The following is a 22,787-nucleotide window of genomic DNA, read 5'->3' on the forward strand; positions in this document are numbered from 1 at the left end:
TCTGTATTCTATATAGTATTTCTTGACGACAATCAGCATTCCACCAGAAACTACAATAAAAACAAGCGATAAAAGAACATAAAAAACATTTATATATTCATATATAATAATACATGGATTTATGGCATCAAATATCCTTTGAAATACCTGAATTACATTCAATGTTACTCTTGTACCATTATTCAAGTTTCTCTCCCGAGGTAAAAGCCCAGACTGTCGCATTTCTCCACGCTTTTTCTCCCTCGCTCTGCGCCAGTCTCCGCTAAGACCCTAGGATCACATACATTCTTTATTTCTTAATTCTGAGGTAAAGAAATTCTTCCTGAGCATTTCAAACGAGACTAACATACTACGAAAACAAAAAAAAGCAGTGTGTGAAATAGACAAAGTTGTGTTCGGTGTGCAGGTGGGCCCACTGTAGGATTCTCTGCGATCAATGAGGAATGTGAGCGCCATTTATTGTACTGAATGTGGACGTCAAGGACAGCAGTACAAGATAAAGCAAATATTGTGACGGTTTGAAGAGTGAAGAGACCCATGAAGTACTCGCTTCAATCAAACATCGAGTGTCGCCGGGCATGAGGAAATTAAACCAATGAAATCAATTTTCAGGGTAGCATGGAGTAACTATTTAGTATTTGGCGAGCAGCTACTGTAGCATTGTGTCTTGGAGCTCCAGTCTGATTAGAACAATAGAACAGCACAACAGCTGATTTGGTTTGTCATGTTTTTGGTCAAAGAAAACTGGTTTGCCGATACCAAAGCAAAGATGGAACGTTTAGCGGTAGCATGCATGCAAGTGAACTGGAAATAAATAGGATCCTGAGAGTAGCAGAAAAATGGGGAATTTTCCAAACCCTGATTATCCGTTATCTTGGCCCACACCACCTAGCAAAAAACTATTGATTTTGTCCTGGACCAAGGCTAAACAGGAGAGGATCCAAATTGATCTGATTCTTCCATTGGCCAAACCACAGTTGCGCTACACTACTCATCAAGGTTAGTTTCTTATCTTTGGGAAGACCAAAACATTGTGAACAAAAACAACACACTCGGCATGCTAATGTCGGTAAAACAAACAAATGTTGAATCTCATGTATCTGTAAGCTTGGTCGGCTTTTTTGGCTGCATGGTTTATGACAGGAAAACAAGGGCTTGCTGCGTCAAACAAAGCACATAAGAAGTCCAAGTACAGTGCCTGGCTGCCTCTTCAGTGGCTATACATCTTGCTCCACTCTATACAAGTGTCCAGTTCTTTTGTGGTGCTGTGCGGGCGCACTTTGCAGAAGGCATTCTCAAAGTCTGTGAAGGCTGGGGGTTTGGATGTGGCAGCGATGCCGGGCATGGCCCCAGTGGTGGTTGATGCCAAAGAGAGTGCCTGCTGGCTGAGCTGCAGTAGTTCCCGAACAGTGTAGCCTTCAGCGCGCTGCAGTACAACGCTCAACTCCCTCTCGGTCAGGATGTTGCTCTGAAGCGAGAGTGCCTGTAGCAGCACCTGCCTGCGCATTCCTGCATCTGGCAGGCCAACGTGGTAGCGCTTAGCGAAGCTGCGATGGACCGCATCTTGCAGCAGATCAGGCCTGCCGGTGGAACACACGACAATCACCAAACCAGTAGCCGACCGGGCTTTTTCTAAGAAGGTGCGCAGTGTCTGTCTCAGCCCCTCCTCTTCCTCCATGACTTCAAGTTGGCTAAGGAGTACCACTGATGGCTGCCGTGCCCCCGCCACCTGCAACACAGACCTCAGGATGTGTTCCGCCTCTGCCTTCCCTTTAGAGGCCAGCATGGCTCCACTCAGCTTGTAGAGGGAGGCTCCAATCTGTGAAGCCAAAGAACGGGCCAGTGTGGTCTTTCCCCCTCCCTGGGGGCCAAACAGCAGGATGGTTCTTGGTGGGTGCATCAGCGGACTCGGTCTCAACACAGGCCACAGCAGGTCCTCTTCCAGGGCAGCTTTGATGTGGGTGAGCCCGGCCAACTCTCCCCAGCTTAGGGCTGGGCTGCAGTCCAAAATCTCCCCATTAATTAGGTCCAACACGCTGGGTTCCGGACTCTTCAGAGTTTCAACAGTTGGACCGCACAACGAAGAGTGTTTGTGGGCCTGAGAGCGGTGTTGCTGTTGGGTGAAGGCCTGCTCCGCCACTCCGTTCTCTCCTGTCATGCCAGCTGGAGGGCTGTACTCCCCAGCTGGTCCATACTGAGGAGACACCAGGGGCTGAGAGGAAGGCTTATTGGGCTCAAAATTTTGTGAATCTGTGCTGCCTGATGAACTGCTGAAGCCGTTTCCTCGGCACTCTGTTTTGTCATTCACACTGTATGGCGAGTTCCCGCCTGCCTTTAATGGGTCATAGTTATATTTCCTGTAACGTGCACTGTCCCCGCCTTCATCCTCTACACTCATCTCAAATGCTTTTCTTTTCAGTGACCCTCCAGACTCAGTTGTGTTGCTCTGGTAACTATAGCTTCCTCCAACCCCTGCTTGCCTGACTGGAATGGGAGTTGGTGCAGGCAAACCGGATGGCAAGTATGTTGCAGAGGGGTGGCTATAATTGGGGGCTAGACTGGACTGAGGAGGGTATGTGCTGGGGGGGTAGCTATAGACAGGTGCAGTTGGGCTATAGCTGGGTACCAGTGTAGGGGTGGATTGAATAGTGTGGAGTGAGGCAGGTGGAAGTGCTGCACCAGGTTGAGGACAGTATCCTGAGGCAAGATACGTGCTGTTGTAGTTGGAGGGATACTCGCTAGAGCCACTGCATGAGCTGCTGCCGCTATAACCAGAGTCTGAGAGGTTACTGTTTACCACCGACACACTACTAATCCCTGGAGGGCCTGCAGTCGTGGCGACAGCCTTGGAAGCAGATAGGCTGTCATGGCCTCCAGGGGGCACTAGGGAATAGGAGGCATCAGTGCTGTGTGTCAGAGGCCAGGGCTCCAATTCAGTCTTCTGGGCATTGAGGCCACCAAAGCCCCCTGGCTCTGGGTAGGAGCCCACATTAGGTGGCCGGTCATACGGTGAGTCCAGCCCACCGGAGTACTTCTCTGCATAGCGCTTCAGCAGATTGGAAGCCGTGAGGGCAGAGATGTCATCGTTGGCCCAAGAGTAGTTGTAGGAGTTGCGGCCGCGACCGGGATAGATTTCTGACTTGTGTGCCGGAGAGGAGGTGGTGGAGGAGACATCCAGGTGCTGCTCAGGCCACTGGCTGAGGGACTGGGCATGCTCTGGGTTCCAGTGCATCTTTAATAGGCCTGGAGAGGAAAAAATAGCAATTAAAATAGTGTATGAAAATATTTGGATGAACTTTTGTAGGATATGTATGGCCTCATCAGAGCCAGCTAAAAGGTTTGGACAACTCCCATCCTGGTAAGAAATCCAGGAGCATATTTAAATGTTCTTGACACAAAAAGTAGTTTAATTATTTTTCCAAATTTACATAAAAATATATAAAACATGTTATCTGTACACTCTGTACACTGCTGCTGGAATTTTTTATTTTCCTGAAGGAACTCTCCTAAAGGAATCAATAAAGTACTATCTATCTATTTAACAATCTATCTATCTATCACATACTGTAGCATTGCTAACTGTTTTTACACCGGTAATTAGTATAGATTTGTGTAAAGTGAACCATCTGAGTCCTCACTTTGGTGTATCACTTTGAGGAATTTTGAGACTCTTCCCTGTAGTATGACTTCTAACATTTTCACAAATGCTAACATTTCTATAAAAGGGTAAAATGTAAAGAACAAGGCCATCCCTAAATACCAATCCAATAATTTCCCTAATATGTTAAGTTTTTATCAAATGTCTTTGTATGATTTATTTTGCCCTTTTCCAGTGTCACTGCCCTGCACGGTGGCAGGCTCGACTGAGATGGAAAGAAAGGTGGAGGGAGGAAAAGAAAGCGGCAGACTGCAGAAAAAAGCAGGTGAAAACAGATCTGCAGGCTGGATTTGTTGTGCAGTTTTCCCAGCGTATGTTGGAGCACCGATAAGATCCACTATACTATTCCCTCTATACTGCTAGCATCTGCAGGTCTCCCAGAGGAGCTATTGTTATCTCTGTGTGCATGTTGCTCTGAATGCCTGCTCTCTGCACCCTCCACCCCCATTTACCACCCACCAATCCACCCACCCGTCGTACACCAGAGCTCCACAGGCCCCTGGGCCGGCTGGACATAAGGAGGGGAGGGAGGGTGTTTGTGTGTGCTCTTGGACAGTGGTGTGGAGAGAGTGAGAAACACAGAAAGACGGATGGGGGTTGGGTTTGGGATTGCAGCATAGTGTGCTATTCATCAGCACAGTCTCCCATGGAACATTGGGAAAGTGGAATGTCTGTTCTTGTGGCTGACTGCAGCCCCGGCGGAAGCCTGATTGATCATGCACAGAGCACTTTGCCTTGACTGCGGGAAAAAGATTCGCTCAAAACAATATTATTTTCATCAATGGCTCCTTCAGGTTTACCATAAGTGCATTCTTTTCCCGAACAATATTCACATAGCAGCACACGGGTAAAGAGTGTCATAAACGAACACTAGCGAGAAATAATTTATATTTAAGGTTAATAATGTTGTCCATTCTCTGTAGACACCATTCAGTGCATGATTGTATGCATGCCTAAAAAAAAATGTTTTACGATTAGGAATTCTGATCGTTAGAGGCCTTTTCCCTTCTTGTTCACACATTGCCAGTTTGGATGGTGTTTTGAGAAATGCCATGAATCGCCACGTCCCAAAAATGCTTTTTTTCAACATGTTTTCAATATTGCGCCAATGCAGACTAGCACAATAGTAAAAGATCTCCCCAAAAGTCCAACACCCTCTACTCTGCATCAACCACAGTACCTTTGTCTAGCTCCTTGATAAGCCCATGATGCTTTATTTTTAACTTGGCCACTTCCCTATTAATTACTGTGTTTACATCGTGAAGGTCCGGGAAAAAAATGTGACTGGCGGCTTATGTCAGTGGGTAACACAATATCATCACATCGGTGCAAATACTGAAGCTGTCGGTAATTACTCGCTGAAAGGCGTTTTAAACATGTTCCATTTCAAACCATTAGGACTACTAAAACAATTTAACATGTTGAATTGTTTTGTCGAGTCCCTGCGGTTTTCAGGATTCATTCGACAAATGACCTTGTTTTGTGTCCGGTGTAAACACGATCTCTGAACTAGTGCACCGCCATGAACTGCCATCTAACCTGGTAATGTGTGAACGCCCCTGTACTCATTGCGCTAATATGTCAGCAGCCAAGAGGAGCTAAAATTAATTTACCAATTAATACATTGTGAGAAACGGTTTGAATCGATAGTTACGTCGAATCGAGAATCATTTCTTAATCAAACTATCACATCAAGAATCTGAGTTGAATTGAATCGTGAGATGTTGTAAGATTCGCATCACTAATGCTTAAATGTTTTTACAATGGTGTCAGAATGAAGACTTGCGCAACCTCATGCTGAGGTACTAGCTTGACATTCCACACATAGCTTGGCATTATTGAACTGTCACGAATTAGCCTGAGGTGGAGACAACTTCAGTCAGAGCGAGGGAGGTAAAAAAAAGAATATGGCAAAAGCCGCCATGGCTGCCCTTACTGCTTTCCCTTCTGTGGATGCTTGATGATTCATTATTCATGGCAGTCTGTGTGGAGCCAGGCTTCTTATTGCCATTTAAATCAAATCTCAATATCTGCAGCTCTGCTAAACTTTGGCCTTCTTCTTCAGCCTCTTTCCAAACCTCCCCTGTGTGTGTTTTCAGATTACACACATTATTTATTCAGTCAGATGAGACCGGCAGACCAGATGGCCATTGGATTACCACGTCCTTCATATTCAAATCCACTGCCTTAAGTTCCCGGTGGCCAAACTAGTTCAAGCACTTCCCTTAAGCTTTTAGTTGCAACCCAGAGCACCACACAACCACTACGACAAAGACTCCCCAGAACCTTTCCCACAGTCTGCTTCTCGGTTTTTTTTACAAGCAAGCCGAAGTCACCAACTAGTCCACACCTCGATGACCACATATTTTTGTGGACTGACTTGTGGGTCTTTGTCGAGGCTGCAGAAACCATATCCTGCAGGCCCTTCCCATCTGCAGCCCAACCAGTTTGTGAGCAGCCCCAATAATAGGGCCTGTGTGTGACAGAGATGGATGAGAGCCCAGGGGAGCTCATAAAACCTGCAGCAGGGAGGGAGGGATGGAAGGAGGAAGGGAGGGGAAAGTGGACAGCAGGCGCTACGTCCTTTCTAAGCGGGCCGGAGCGGACATTAGAGGACTCATTGAGGCGGGCTAACTGCTGTCCACTCCATCAACAGAGTACTGACGCTACAGAATGGACTTCTTTCACATTACCCCCCGGACCAATGTGCCGGTGAACTGTTAAAACAGAGACTAATTACTTTTCAAACTAGTTGGTTTTATTATACGTAAACAGTTACACGACACAGTTCAGCCTGTTGGAGTTTAGAGCGGCAGCACTTGACATTGGACTGTATTAACTCTAATCTACACTCCAGAGCTGTCATGTAGATTAACTTAATGAATGGGCAGGAAGAAAGCTTAGATTAGACGTCTGTAAATTAGGACAATATGCACATTCTCTCAGTAGTGGTGCAATCATTTTGATGGGGTATAGAACTTAATGAAAATAATGCCTAATACATGCACTGCCAATATACGTTGTGATGCCAAAGGGATGCAATAGCAATTGTGACTAAGAACAAACCCTTTGAGCAGCTCTGATACAAACTATAAATGAACAATGCCATTCATTTAGAAGAACTACTGCTCCAAAACTTTGGAACGTATCTTGTGATTGGCCAAAACAAAGGAAACATTAGTCTTTGAACATGCAGTCCTTTTTGCTGACCACTGACCACTGGCCGGCTGCAAGGAGATTGATAAGAACCTTGAGGATATGCACATTAAACTTCCCACAGTGTGAGTGTTCACGCTCCCAGGAGGGACAGATGTTCCTCTGCTGACCGCCTTACTGTCTGTGCGGCCATTGTGGTGGACGACCATCCAGCAGACGTGCGCGGCTCGGACAATCCAGTTGGCCCTGAGACAAAGGCTGAAGGATCCTATTGTCAGAGGCCTTTCTAATTATGGAAATCTTATTAATCTATTCAGCAGCAGTCCACAGAGAGCTTTTGTGTGCGGCTGAGATTTATTGAGGGACCCATGTGAGCTGCATCCTTTTGTAGCACTGCATGATGCAGCTCTCCTCAGCCAAAACTAGCTTTGAAAATGGTCTGACATTAAAATTAGACTACTTAGTGTTTTTATCTTTAATGTGCCATCATCAGAGTCATGTCTCCTGCTGTAGGAGAAACTAACTTGCTGTCCCTGTTACTGATACACATGTGTCGTGTTTACCTAAATAAAAATAAGCTATTGCTAGTTAAAGGGAAACATAACCTTGGCAGGAAGCCCAGAGACATAGGGTTTTGATACTGTTTCACTGCTCCCCCGAGGTTCCCTTCCCAGCACTTTTGCTTTTCCTGCCCTGAGGAACAAAACGGAGACGGATGCAACAAGCCTTCTGGGAGAGCGTGCTATTAAACTGTTGCGATTGTGAAGAGGCTGCTTGTAAACAAGAGAGCTGTGGATCAATCCAATCAGGCTTCCTTTCAATGTAAAGCATCACCCCCAACCACAAACAATAGAACGCTACCAACAACTTCAGTCCATCATGTAAGGATCTATGAATTATGTGTGCTGATGTTGTCTCTTCACTATGGAGTTATTAAAAATAATTTTTCATTTTACAAAGATAACGTTTATTTGCTTAACAGTCAGCATTTTCACAGCGATTTCCACTCCCCCTCACACTAATAATGATCCCTTCATTAATGTTACAGGATACTGTCGTCCTGTTTACATTCTCTGGACAAGATAAGAGTAGACAAACTAACATTTATGCCACTTTTGTACAGTTGCTTCATGCATCATTCTGTGACATAAGTCTTGTTGAAGCTGAGATGGAAAGCCGTAATGGCAAGCAGCATCTACAAGCATTTATCCAAGTCGATATCGGTGTGAAGGGGCAGTGCAGTCATTACACAGAATGGATGTCACAATAATGTCAATCATCAGCACTATATGTTAATAGTTTAAGATGAAAGTCAAATTTTAAGTTGAAGGTAATTTACAGTATATTAGTATACTTTAGCTGGAAATTAAACAGGAAAGGCTAAAGACTAAGATATTGTGTTAAAAGTGGTGATGTCAAATTATATAAATATCCATCCATCCATTTTCTACCGCTTATTCCCCTTTTGGGGTCGCGGGGGGCGCTGGCGCCTATCTCAGCTACAATCGGGCGGAAGGCGGGGTACACCCTGGACAAGTCGCCACCTCATCGCAGAGCATTATATAAATATATATTTTTTAATTAATCACATTTTTGAATTTGGTTTATTCATGAGGATTTACAGGTTTTACATGTTTGCATAATTTGAATTAACTTAAACAAACACCCCACTATTCAGACATTGTCAGAATATCACCTCAGACATGTTTTTAAATGTTTACTTGAATGCATGCTATTCATTTGCTTAATGGAAAAGTGCCATTTTTTATGGAATGTTGCCTATCGTTCATAATCATGAAAGACATGGCGACAGATAGATTTTTTTTCTCTAAAGTATTCTCAATATTATCCATCCATCCATCCATTTTCTACCGCTTATTCCCTTTGGAGTCGCGGGGGGCACTTGTGCCTATCTCAGCTACAATCAGGCGGAAGGCGTGGTACACCCTGGACAAGACGCCACCTCATCGCAGGGCCAACACATATAGACAGACAATATTCACACTTATATTCACACTAGGGCCAATTTAGTGTTGCCAATCAACCTCTCCCCAGGTGCATGTTTTTGGAGGTGGGAGGAAGCCAGAGTACCCGGAGGGAACCCACGCAGTCTCGAGGAGGACATACAAACTCCACACAGAAAGATCCCGAGCCCGAGATTGAACCCAGGACTACTCAGGACCTTCGTATTGTGAGGCAGACGCACTAACCCCTCCCCCACCGTGCTGCCCATTCTCAATATTAAACAAACGGAAATGAAAGTCCGCTCATAGCAGAGTCAATGGGAGATCCACTATTCCCCCCATAGAATCAGATAAATAACCATTCAAAAAGCTCCAACAATACTCAATTTACATTTTGTGACTTCAATATTAACCAAGTATTAGTGATATTTTTATTATTATTATAAGCGCTCATGCAGACAAACTATTGATAGCGGCGAGGTGATCACTTCCTGCGTGACTATGTTTACATCATGGAGTGGTCTGCTGTTTCCTCCCTTCACTGCTGCCTTTAAGTTTACTGTAGATCATAAATCATGCATCTCACCTGGACAGAAGGTGGCTGATGGTATAATCACAGGTTGGGCCACTTTGACCGCCACTTAGACCTGGAACTGGCGAAAAAACGACACGAAAAGCGTTTATACCCCACGCGCTCCCACCCCGTTTCTTTGCGAGGATTATGAGACATTTTTCATCTAAATGGAATATATGAACATCCAACAGTCGGCATCCTAATGACAGCAGACCTTGCACAGTAAGTGATGTTTTATTATGTTTGTTGGGCTTCACGGTGGAAGAGGGGTTAATGCGTCTGCCTCGCAATACGAAGTTCCTGCAGTCCTGGGTTCAAATCCAGGCTCGGGATCTTTCTGTGTGGAGTTTGCATGTTCTCCCCGTGAATGCGTGGGTTCCCTCCGGGTACTCCGGCTTCCTCCCACTTCCAAAGACATGCACCTGGGGATAGGTTGATTGGCAACACTAAATTGGCCCTAGTGTGTGAATGTGAGTGTGAATGTTGTCTGTCTATCTGTGTTGGCCCTGCGATGACGTAGCGACTTGTCCAGGGTGTACCCTGCCTTCCGCCCGATTGTAGCTGAGATAGGCGCCAGCGCCCCCCGCAACCCCAGAAGGGAAAAAGCGGTAGAAAATGGATGGATGGATGGGCTCACGCGAAGTAAGGATCAGTCATGAAGAAAAAAAAAAAGCGAACATTGTGATGTGTATTTTAAATTAAGGTGCCGCCTATGCTTAACATTTTCAAAATACTTAACTATTAAATGTTGTTATAAATGTGCTCGTTACTACATTACATATATACTTACATCACGTATATAAAAACTCAATGGAGGTGTTTTTGATGTTTTTTTCGAGTCTTTATTGGCAGCATTGAATGGCTCCCATAGCTCCTTTGTAAGCTGACTTTTGATCAAATGTATTAAGTATTTAGTATGTATTTATTTAATTTTTTTAAATCCTTCCGTTGTCACATCTTTCATAATGACGGTGAACGAAAGGCAAAGTTCCCAAAAAAGGGCAGTTCCTCCTTTAATTCAGTAACCATTTACTCGAAAGTCCAGCCAGGGTGCATTTTCAATTCACCACCAAGCACACCACAGTGTCCTCACTCATCTTTGCACTGATGCATGCATTGACCTGTTCACTGGCCATGTAGTAAACTGTGCCGCCTTTCCGGTAATCATCGGCGGTTACGTTAAAGAAGCATGTCAAAATAAATTTGCGTGATTAATCTGCATGTATACATAATTACTGCAATAGTTTTTTGGGGGTAAATCATATGAGTTAACTCCTTATTTTTGACGGCCCTAGTTAAAATATAAATAAATAAAACACCCCACTGATTTTATACATTCTTTTTACTTTTAAAATCAAGTTATTTGTCAAAAAGTACTTAAACAATTTTCAATACAAGTATATCAAATGTATTGATTTCAAAGTGTGTGAGAATGTTATTGTAATTATTCAAAAAAATTGATTATTAGTAATTCTTTTACTAATAATTTTTGTCTGTTATCGTCATCAACAAATTTTCCCCTGACTAAATAAAACAATAACAAATTAAAACAAATGCCCATAGGCTAACACAACACAATTTCCTGACATTTTAGTCAACAAATAAAAACGAAACAAAACTGTTGACGTCAATACAAATTCAATCATATCTAATTTTGTTATGTAAATGGGTGGGACAATTTTGGAACATATACTGTACAATCACAGTTCTGTGAGTTACAAAAGAGATTGAATCAGATGCTTTTCTTCGTGAGATAAGGAAATTGGATTTCTCATAGCCAAAACATGACTGTACACATTTACCACGTCCCACATTGTAAGATGTGTACTCATGACAGAAAGAAACAAAGACTGAATTCAACTAAATGTACTGTAAATTTTGCTGACTTAAGTATTTGGAAGTTTAGTCGAATAAAACTTAACTAAATCTGCATCAATATAGATGACTGAAATATGACAGAAACTAAAATACATTTTCGTCAAAAAATTTTAAATAAATTAAAACCGGTCCCTAAAATGGTGCAGCAGACCTGGATGTCGATATTGTTTTTATCAAAAAATGTAAAAAAACAAAAAAGCAAATACCTATCAACAAAGTGAATATTTGTATTCAAATGCAAAAAACGCTTATTCTTTATGCTATAAGAAATAACACAGAGAACTTACTGAAAAAAACACTTCAGCAAGAGCTGCTTGACTAAAGGACCTTTTAGACCTGCTTGTTGCTGAAGGCAGTGTACAGCGGAATTGATTTCTGAATGACAGGATTGCAATTTTGACACTATCCAATAAACAACTTTGTTAAAGTTCAAATATCCCGTACAGTATTTGTACTGAGGAAAAACAGACAGCAAGTCGAGAGAGCAGCATCAGCCATTTCAGCGATCCATCCGTGAGTTATTGTACACGCAAATAACCTCTTTCTTCCTCCATCTCTTCAAACAGCAAACGGCCAATAAAAACCTATAAATGATGGGGCGTTGGAGTTTGGGCTCCATGCTTCAGAATCTGTTATTTATCAGAGTTTGTTATCTTGATTTGTCGTAGAGTCTGGAGTCCTCTTAAGTCCCGCGTTCTCAAGTTCACTGTGATTTATGACACTAATATCAAGAAGGACGTTCTCACTAGGCTGAGGCCGTCCTGCCGCTGCTCACTACCTGGCGTGTCATAAAAACACCAATCTAAGAGGCTGGCTACATTTCATAGTGTGGCAGGTGGAGACGCTGGAAAATTGTCTCTGGGTGTTCTCTCACTTCTGTATGAAAAACACATTTTATCAGCTAGGGGATGGTGCATTTCTTCCATATATTGTGCATGCAGAGAACCTCACCCCTGCGGATGGTTAACGTGGCCCGTGGCCAAAATGATGTTAAAAGGAAGTGCGGGGTCAGTCCTTGAGATGCTTGCCAAACTGCTATAAGACAGAGATAATGCGTAAACCAAACTACGGGGATCAGTTTATCATCCGTGTGTAATTGCCCACCGTGCAAGAATGTTACTATAAATCCATGCGTTAGTCACAGGGCTGCTAAGAAACACAATCTCACTCATTCACTCCGACCAGCTCATCTGCTCCTGCTTTTAAAACGATGTAATAACACAAGAGTGCAGGAGCTGTGGTGAGGAGTTTTCACACCTGCTGCCCAACGCTAGCAGACGCAGGCCTTTTCAAATATGCCTCGGCAGGCTGGTCGCAGAAGGAAGGACTACATCTCCTGCAGTGGTATTGAGGAATGGCCTTTTTGTGTGTCCATCACTTTTTATGTGCTGGGGTTTGTTGCTGCTGTCAAAAAGACTGATCGTTGGGGTTTTTTGTTATAATTATAAACAACATGAGGAAAACTATTTGCAACTTATATAATTGCTACAAAAGTTTGAGGCATATTGGTCAAGGAAGATTCCATATAATTGTGAAAAAAGGCAAGGATACAAGATTATTTGTCATTTCTTGTCTACTGGCCAACCTGCAGGTTTCTGTATTTAATTCAGTACTGATTCAAAATGTTAATATTCAATTTACATAGAGCTTCACTGAATACCATTGTAGGTCAAAAATTAAATGCAATACTCAACTTAAGAAACCATCCACACGAGAATAATGAAATTGAATATTCGCTGTCACCAAAAGTTTTCTTTGCAGTGTGTGGGTTGGAGCTGCACCCAAATTGCTTGATGGTGTTTGCTTAACATTGATTAATTGACAAACCTGTTTAGAATTGCTAATGGTGGTGCAGCAAAAAAAAAGCCCCCCCCAACACTCTCCCCCATCTGTGAGCGCACTCAATTTATAGCCCCTTTCACCGCACTCTCCAAAACTAGAAAGCCTGCAGAATAATTGCTGGATGCGTCACTTCATGCTTGTAATTTTAGAAACAACTCCCCCATCCCTCGGGCCTGCTATCGCACATCCACGAATGACAGAAGCCCGTCCACTCTACCCTCCCCTTCAAGAAAAACAGGGTCCCTATTTTCTCTGACTGCAGGCAGGCTTTGGGTTATTGTGTCCACTAATATATCAAAGAACAGCTGTCCTAAGGCCCAGTGATGACCAATCACTCCTTCCATCTGTCTCATTCGCCAAATCTCCCACTCTTCTCTCTGCAATCTCCGTCTATCTCTCCTTTTCGGCTTCCCTTCCTTTTCCCTCCCTTTCCAGTGAGCATGTTCCATTTTTGGCCCCTATATGATCCCATTTTATGAGCTCTGCACATGAGCGATTTATCGTTTACCGTCAGTGCAGACACAAACAACATTGGACGCTTGGATCAACAGACCTCACTCCTACCGAGGCGGTTTATGACAGCTGCAAAACAAACACATAACAGCAAAATGAGTCAAGTAAATTATATATCAAGTGCAGCCATTTACTAATTAGTCGCATTTGTGTGAAAGCTGTGAATTCTGCAGCCTCAGGAATCCAGTGATCCAAATGAGCCTCACCTCGCCGCTTCTTAATTGGGCCCTTAACAGGAGCAGGGGTCCCCTTAATGAGCTGATGAACCCTTAGAGAGAAAGAGCAGAGGGCCGCTGGACTCACAGGGCCCTGGGTCCCTAACCTCTTGTTTTTGTGGGCTGAGACATGCGCACATACACACACAGACTTGGGGCTAATTAGAGCTCATTCACACCCCGCACTAATGATCCCTTCTCCTATTCACACACACTTTAGCCACCTCTGTGTTTACTCAAGGGCCTCACAGGCCCCACCGCCAAAACACTCATGCCACTCGACCTACAATAGGGATGGGCGCCGGTGCGGCCCTCCAACGTGCCCCTTGAGGGGCCACCAAGAAATCTACTACTTCTTTCTTCAATGCAAGATACTCCATGACTTAAACCGAGTGATTCAGGAAGACACTCCGCAGCGAGCATTAAAAGCGAGGGAGAGAGGGGTCATTCAGAGGAGAGTTATAAAAACTGCCAGCTACTCCATTTATGTGTTTGTGCTCTTTTAAAAGAAAAGGTATCGCTACACCAGCGGGGGCCCCCAGCAACAAGAGTTAGGGCACTCCTGGGTTGGTGGCCTGGGACTGATTTAAGAGTTTGTTTGAAGTGCAGATTACAGATTCTTTGCACCAAATCCCTCCAGGAGTATCTATGGCCCGTGGAATCTCTCTCGGGTTTCTTGTAAGGTCCAGTCATGGCTGCTCACCCCTGCTCGAAGTCCTGTGGACTGGCCAGAGACAGGCGAAAGACCGGACGTTCAGACTGTGATCATACACAATAATGGCCAGTGAGTCATCACAAGTGTGCCCGTACTTCAGGGACTGGAGTAGAAATGCCTGCAGTAGGAGTCAGAGGTATGTTGGGAAGCAGGAAAGCTCTCTATTCCCACAAAGGGAATTCCATCATTGAGGTGAGAGTCTTCACACGTCCTGCACATATGCAAAGTCCCTCAGGCAGATTTGTGCCGACAAAATCCTGACTACAGTCTTTATCCTTAAGACAGTAAGCTGCAGTGTCACCAGCCAGCACAGGGGTGTGTTTGTGTGTCACTGGTCTGAGAGTAAACAGTGTGACTATCCAACACTGCTGTGTGCGCTCCTACAAGCCCTCTGTCTACATTGACCCACACTTGCATGCTGTTCTGAAACTAATCACACGCTCCAAACATGAAAACAAGATACTGGACGGAGGCAATGGAAGTCAGTTAATCTTGACACGAGAGCAAGACAGAAGCACGGTAGTACCTCAACTAACACGCATAATTGGTTCTGTGATGAAGCTCTAAACCCAAAACACTTGTATCTCAAATCAACGCGTCCCATTGAAATTAATTGAAATCAATTTATTTGGTGCTTGATCCCCCCCAAAACAGCACAATGTTCAAATGTAATATGCCTTTTAAAAAAAACAAAAAACTTTGAGATAAGAAATATTGTATAAAAACTACGGCCAGGCGATACGGCTAAAAACTGTATCAAGTTTTTAACAATTTAATATTTTTTAATTTTTTTATGGACTGAGGAATATATGGACAAGGCGAAAAATTTATTGAATGTCAATTTTTTTTTATTTAAAATGTACCCTTCCTCTAATATATCAAGGCGAATAGGGAAATGTCAACACTACCGTGGAGAACACTCAATCAACACAAACAAAATTCTAAAATCACAATAAACTCTTTAAAAGAAGGTGCACAAAATAAGGATTATGTGATAAATGTTAAATAAAGTGTAAACATAGAGAAACCTGGGAATATTATTTTTTTTTGCAGGTTTACTGTTAGGAAGTTACGTGGTCGGTGAAACATTTAATTTGGTTGTTATATACGTATGGAAATAAATGTATGTTATGCAGTAATTATTATTTATGTATTATTGGATCAAATTATTATTTAAAAGTAGCACATTCGTCATATATTATTATTTATTTGATTTTTACAATCCTGCACTTAAGTTCCTGTTGTTTCCATACATGCTATGTTTGAAAAAAATCTAAATAACTGTCCAGGTGACTTTTCCTGTTTTATCCAGAATTTATTTGCTCTCTGCAGCACTCATTTTTACTTTCTCTTTTCATTCCATGCAGAGCATCAACAGCGAGACAGCAATATAGCGCAACACAACGTGCAAGTTATTTATATATACTGTATATATTGAAAGTTTATCAAACACATTGTTTATTGCTATCGTCTATAGCGCTATAGATTGATATCCTTATATTGGACCAGTCCTATCAATACAAAATAATGTACTGCTAAAGCTTCAGTGGTTTTATGAAGTATGGCAACAATAATGTACAACATTTACCTTGGAGAGTGGATTTTTACAGTATCTCCTTCGGGCTGTTTCTCAGTCAAGCACACTGTCAGCTTTTCCATATTTTAATGGATAAATGTCCGCCATTACGATATGATTTAAACATTTTGACTGGTGTTTGGCCCTGCGATGAGGTGGCGACTTGTCCAGGGTGTACTCCGCCTTCCGCCCGATTGCAGCTGAGATAGGTGCCAGCACCACCCGTGACCCCAAAGGGAATAAGCGCTAGAAAATGTATGGATGGATGGACTGGTGTTTGACTCATTCAACTTATTTTAGTGTATATTATATTTACTTATGTCATTATGTTGCAGACAAGCAGTGATACTCTCGAATTGCTTTGCCAATTTGGGCGATAACCTTGATCATGTTTTTGATGATTTCCATCCATACATTTTCTACAGCTTATTCCCTTTGGGGTCGCAGGGGGCGCTGGTGTCTATCTCAGCTACAATCGGGCGGAAGGCGGTGTACACCCTGGACAAGTCGCCACCTCATCGCAGGGCCAACACAGATGGACAACATTCACACTCACATTCACACACTAGGACCAATTTAGTGTTGCCAATCAACCTATCCCCAGGTGCATGTCTTTGGTACTGGGAGGAAGCCAGAGTACCCAGAGGGAACCCACGCAGTCACGAGGAGAACATGCAAACTCCACACAGAAAGATCCCGAGCCCGGGATTGAACCCAGGACTACTCAGGACCTTTGTATTGTGAGGCAGATGCACTAAACTCCCCCTTTTCCACCCTGCTGCCTTTTGATGATTTATTTTTTTAAATTCAGTTGATATTATCCACTTTTTTTTCTTCTCGGCAATGTCCTTCACACTCACTTTTTCCCTTCCCAAGGTTGGAAAGCAAAGTTGTGTCCACCTTTAGCTATAAGCTAATGCTACCGAGTAAGACTGGATGTTTTAGTCTAATCTTACGGGGTTCACTGTGACATTTGCTAAGCCAACTAATTTGTTACTCAAATTTGTGCTTGCATCATAAAGCATAACAATTAGCTGAGAGACACCTCTTATCTTAAAACTGTCTTATGTTGAGGTACCACTGTATACTCAAAGGAACAGTAATGCGTCTTTCTATATAGCAGTGACGTGCTGTCAGGGGCAAGTGAGGCAGTGCCTCACCTGCCACCAGGTGGCTTACCCATGAGATGTTCCAAAACTAAGTAATAAAATGAAATAAGTTTTCATATTTCTCTTTTGGTTTAGGCTTTCTATGTGATTTTGGTGTGGTTCCTGGATATTTTGATAATTGTCATGGTCAAAATCGCAGAAATTCCATGTTTCCTGATAAAAACAACGCAGCATACGAGAAGTGAGGCAGACACAGGCGGTGCCTCCACGGCTACACACAGTGTGCATTGGGCGTGCATGTGAGGGGGCGCATGCTTGTTGCCACCTGGAAAAGGCAGGTCTTGAGGCAGCAAGTACCTCTGCCTCAAGGTAGGGGGCAATATATTGTCAACTTGCAGTTCAATGCCTCAGCAGTACTCTGACTCGCCACACTGGGAGAAGTGGGGGCGCTCAAGCTAGCAAACACAGGTCTCTCCAGCAGAAGCCAGCCTTTTTAATTTTCTTTTTTTTTTTTAACTTAATTTATAACAAACATGGCATTTTTAGTAAGCCAGGATTTGCAGGTGTTTTTGTCAGATGCAAAAATATTGTTTAATTTCTTGGAACAAAATTTAATTAAATGAATGTTTCTGCCAATATGGAGGATTATATACTGTATCCAAGATGAAATACTTCTCTAAACTGGACTTTAAGACAAAATTAATGCGATCAAACAAAGTACGTTTTCATGGAGCAGTGGTTCTCAAATGGGGGTACGCCTATCCCTGGGGGAACTTGAAGGTATGCCAAGGGGTACATGAGATTTTTCAAAGATATTTTAAAAATAGCAACAATTCAAAAATCCTTTATAAATATATTTATTGAATAATACTTCAACAAAATATGAATTTAAGTTCATAAACTGTGAAAACAAATGCAACAATGCAATATTCAGTGTTGACAACTACATTTTTTTGTAGACATGTTCCATAAATTTAAATATTTATTTTTTTGGTGAAGAAATGTTTAGAATTAAGTTCATGAATCCAGATGGATCTCTATTACAATCCCCAAAGAGGGCACTTTAAGTTGATGATTACTTTTATGTGTAGAAATCTTTATAATTAAATCACTTGTTTATTTTTCAACAAGTTTTTAGTTATTTTCATATCTTTTTTTTCAAATAGAAAGACCACTACAAATGAGCAATATTTTGCACTGTTATACAATTTAATACATCAGAGACTGATGACATAGTGCTGTATTTTACTTATTTATCTCTTTTTTTCAACCAAAAATGCTTTGCTCTGATTAGGGGGTATTTGAATTAAAAAAATGTTCATAGGGGGTACATCACTGAAAAAATGTTGAGAACCACTGTCATGGAGGATAGCTATTGCTGCTTCAGCTACAAATACAGAAAGGTAAGATGCACTCACAATACTTGATTTATTTTGTTAAAAGCAAATGGGACCAAAAAGTATTTAATAACAACTCTATCAAATAGTTTTGGGACCCATTTATCATAACATAATATCATTATGATAAAGTTTTTATGAAAGCGAATAACTCCCTTTTCTTACTTTAACTCTGATATGCAACCTAAATCAACAATGACTAGAGCTGCACATTTGAATTCATGTAAAAAAAAAAAGAAGAAAAAAAAAGTATGTATGCCTCACCTGGTGTTTAGTTAACCGCACGTCACTGCTACATAGCATTCTAACTATTCAACCAGCAGTTTGTGACATTCTTTGACTTGCAGTCTACTTCAGCAGTGAGGAGTGTATTGGGTCAATATGGTCTAGAAGGTTGCAGGGAGCTAATGGAACAACCAGTAAAACACGCCTTGATGGGAAGCAGCCAAAGCATGCGTCCACGGTTTAAAGGTCACTCCAAGTTCTCCTAATCTGAGGAATTGTATAACAAAAACACTGTCATGGCTATTTTTAGGAGTTGAAGTTTACAAAAAGCCAACAAAGTGTCAAAAGTTGTGACTTATAAGCAAACATTTCTCTAGATAGAACTGCCCCCCACAGTCTTGCTTATGAAGTGCATTTTATGCAAGCAAGCGAAAAAAAGAACTCTCAGTCTTGTAACATTCATTATTAGGTAATACTTTTTAAATGAACCATTATGTTTGGCTTCTCCTTCTTGTCTTGTAGCTGTCATGCTGATAAAGCTCCTTTGAGGTGAGTTAAAGGGAAAAAAAGAGCTCTTGAGTCCGAGGCCAGGAAGGCAGCCCCATGCTGGCCGCCAAACAATGCTGTTTTGGAAGCCAGCACACTGGACTCAAATGAAGCTTGGTTGGAGGGGGGCAAAGGGGGAGGCAGGGGTGATTGCAAAAACTGAACATGTCAGTTATTAGGTCAGCTCTGGTTGGAGAAAAAATTAGGGAGCGCAGGAGCGCGTGTGGGGCTGAGTCCTCAAGCGTCTTGGTAAAAGGACACTGAAGGGTTTTGGATGCTCTGTCCATCCTCCTTCTGCTATCCGTGTCTTTCATTTCGTGATGAAACATTCAGGCTTGAGAAAAAGCCTGATGCCGAGTGTACGTTCTAACAGTTAACTTGTCCTCCCCCAACTCATTTGTTTACAACTGACAGAACGAAATGTCTACTTCTTCGGAGCCGCGATAGGGAGAGAGGGAGGCTCATTGATTCAGGCAAAGTCCAACTGAAGCCTGACATGGCGTGTTGTTTGTTGTCACATGCAGAGGGATTGGAAAGAAAGAAAAGTGGAAAGTACTCACTATAGGGGACAATAGGACTCAGCATTCTGTGGAGCTGGTCTTAGTAAAGAGGAATGCTGTTTTGTGAATGCCAGCGACGGTTAGTGTCCGTTGGGCTGTAGTCCATCACGGGCATGCGCTTGCACGGACAACACAACAGCCCTGCAAGGGACACAGAAAGACAAGAGAAGTGAGACAGTTGCAGATTGCTGCACAATGTCTGGACGAACATGACAACTAACCCTTCGGCACATAACTTACCAGTCACGAAAATGACAACACTATCTATGCAGTATACAAACTGACGCACACAAGGGTATTCATTGTAGTCAGGCATTAAGTTGATTGTGAAGCTGCGTCCACCCTCCAAAGAAGGCTTTCTAAATCTTCCTCACAAAAAGACTCATACATACCACTGCTCTGTGCACCGGGCCCTCAAAGACTGCATTCTTTAGACACCAAACAATTTTGGAGCTGCAATGCAAAATACTAACTTCCACCATAATGTTTCACAGTTTCTGACTGAAAATTGATTGTGTATATACACCTTTTTATTTTTTTTTTAAATGTAACAAAAATTAAGCTGTGTCAAATTCAGATTTAAGTTTTTAATCCGGCTGTTACATTTTTTTTATCCTGACTTGAGACACAACTGTGAGAGAATATTTACAAACTGAATTATTCAAATAAAAAAGACAATAGTAATGTAAATTCAAATAATGTTTTTTCTCTTACCGATGTTTCTAAATCAAAATCTTAAGTCTTTGCAAAAAAGAAATATTAAATGGCACAGGTCAAACAATTCCTGCAGAAAGTATCAATTTTGAGTAAGATTATTTAACTTATTTATAGCCATTAGAAACGTTGCATGATTCTACTCTAGGCATAAATAAACAAGTGCAAGAAGCAAACTGTCCAGAGTCCATTCACTCATGTGTCATTTACATGGAGGTGAAATTATGCAATGACCATACGGCGGCCCCTGAACACATCCAACTATCACTCTCTTTGCTCTGACAGACAACTTTTATTAATCAGTCCGATCACAACAATTTATTAAACTATGTCCACCGAACCACAGCAGCTTACATCTAAAAACAGAGCGTTGCCGGTGCAGGTCAGGAAAAGATTGAAATGAGAAGTGTGGGAACGTCAGTTCCTGACCGCTTCCTTCTTGACACCAGCCAGTGCAATAAAGTCAAACAGTGATGACAGCAGATATCAGCACAGATAGCTCAAGAAGACATGCAGCCTTACCTATTCATGCCTGCATGTCCTCCATTAGATGTGAAAGCACTATGTTAATCCTGCCAGCAGAGCAGACCAGACCAGTGTGTGTGCATGCACTGCTTTGCTTTTTTTCCACATATGGGACACAACTCCACACTCATTCTGCCTCCCTCCCTTTCTCGCTCTCTCTCTCCATCTCTGGCCAGTGACAAGAGAGTGAACACTACCCTCCCCCATGGATCTACCATCCCCCTCTTTTCTCTTTATTTTAAAAGTATTTAACCAGAGAGAGAGAGAGAGGAGAGAGGAGAGAGGGAAGTAGGGGAGGGCAGCATGGCGGATAGGGGAATGACTAATCTGCTCTGCTGTGCACTGAATGATATTGGACACAAGTCAAGAGAGAAGAAGAATGAGGAAAATAGCCAGTACCAGTTGGAATAAACAAAAATATAAATGGTTAGAAACATGGCAAGACACAATCTCATATTTTTTTCTGTGGTTTACAGAGGGTGACCATTACTTGGAAGCAATCAAAAAAGGTTCACAACAAAACATTGTTCCTGTAATCCCAATTTTTAACAAAACCCATGTTGGAGTTTCATAAATACTTAGCCTGCATGGCCAAAAAGGTCACTCTCCAAAATTCTATTCACCTTTAGCTCTTGCTGTGGCATTGTTTCCACAAACTGCAGATAGATGGTTTAAATCTTCCTGCAAAAAGCAGATAGAAGCAAAAAATTTAACTACACAACAGAATAAATCCCAATACTTTATCAAAAAAAAAGATTTGTCGGGTGATATCAAAGATTATACGATCTCAGACATATAGAACTATTATTGTGCTCCAGACTAGACAAAACTGATGGAAACTTTGAAAATCATGGAGGTGGCAGAGGGGTTAGTGCGTCTGCCTCACAATACAAAGTTCCTGCAGTTCTGGGTTCAAATCCAGGCTCGGGATCTTTCTGTGTGGAGTTTGCATGTTCTCCCCGTGAATGCGTGGGTTCCCTCCGGGTACTCCGGCTTCCTCCCACTTCCAAAGACATGCACCTGGGGATAGGTTGATTGGCAACACTAAATTGGCCCTAGTGTGTGAATGTGAGTGTGAATGTTTTCTGTCTATCTGTGTTGGCCCTGCGATGAGGTGGCGACTTGTCCAGGGTGTACCCTGCCTTCCGCCCGATTGTAGCTGAGATAGTCGCCAGCGCCCCCCGCGACCCCGAAAGGGAATAAGCGGTAGAAAATGGATGGATGGATGGATGGAGGTCTATAACTTCTTTGTGTGTGGCCTGGTAAAGGAAATTGGTATCAACATTTCAGATTTAAACCACAGGTCTGGCAAACACAATAGTCCAGGATACCAGTCACCCGCTACACAAATACATAATCCCACTACCATCAGGGCGCAGGTACAGAACCATCTAATTCCAGAGGGCCCGCGTCAGATAAAGCCTTATCCCTGCAGCTATAGCCGCCCTTAACCCGTCTGATAAAGCTAGTAAATGTGTTGGTCATGTATGATGTCTTTTTGTTATTTTTTTTTTGTGATGTGTAATGTCTATATGTTTAAATTTTCCCCAACGGGGACCAATAAATCTAAATCTAAATCTAAAATCTAAAGACGTTCTCGGCTAAATATGCATCGTTTTT

General features: G+C 42.5%; 1 protein-coding gene across 1 annotated transcript; it reads right to left on the reverse strand.

Moving 5' to 3' along the window:
* Positions 1-437: 437 nt before the first annotated feature.
* On the reverse strand, positions 438-21,313 carry fignl2 (fidgetin like 2). Its single transcript, XM_061903474.1, has 3 exons — positions 21,165-21,313; positions 19,929-20,069; positions 438-3,243 (listed from the first exon to the last, which is right to left on the reverse strand). Exons 2-3 carry the CDS (start codon positions 19,951-19,953, stop codon positions 1,211-1,213), a joined length of 2,058 nt encoding a protein of 685 aa, XP_061759458.1. The 5' UTR covers positions 19,954-20,069; positions 21,165-21,313; the 3' UTR covers positions 438-1,210.
* Between the last annotated feature and the right edge of the window lie 1,474 nt (positions 21,314-22,787).

This window comes from Nerophis ophidion, linkage group LG06, assembly GCF_033978795.1.
Source record: "Nerophis ophidion isolate RoL-2023_Sa linkage group LG06, RoL_Noph_v1.0, whole genome shotgun sequence".
NCBI classification, from domain to species: Eukaryota; Metazoa; Chordata; class Actinopteri; order Syngnathiformes; family Syngnathidae; genus Nerophis; species Nerophis ophidion.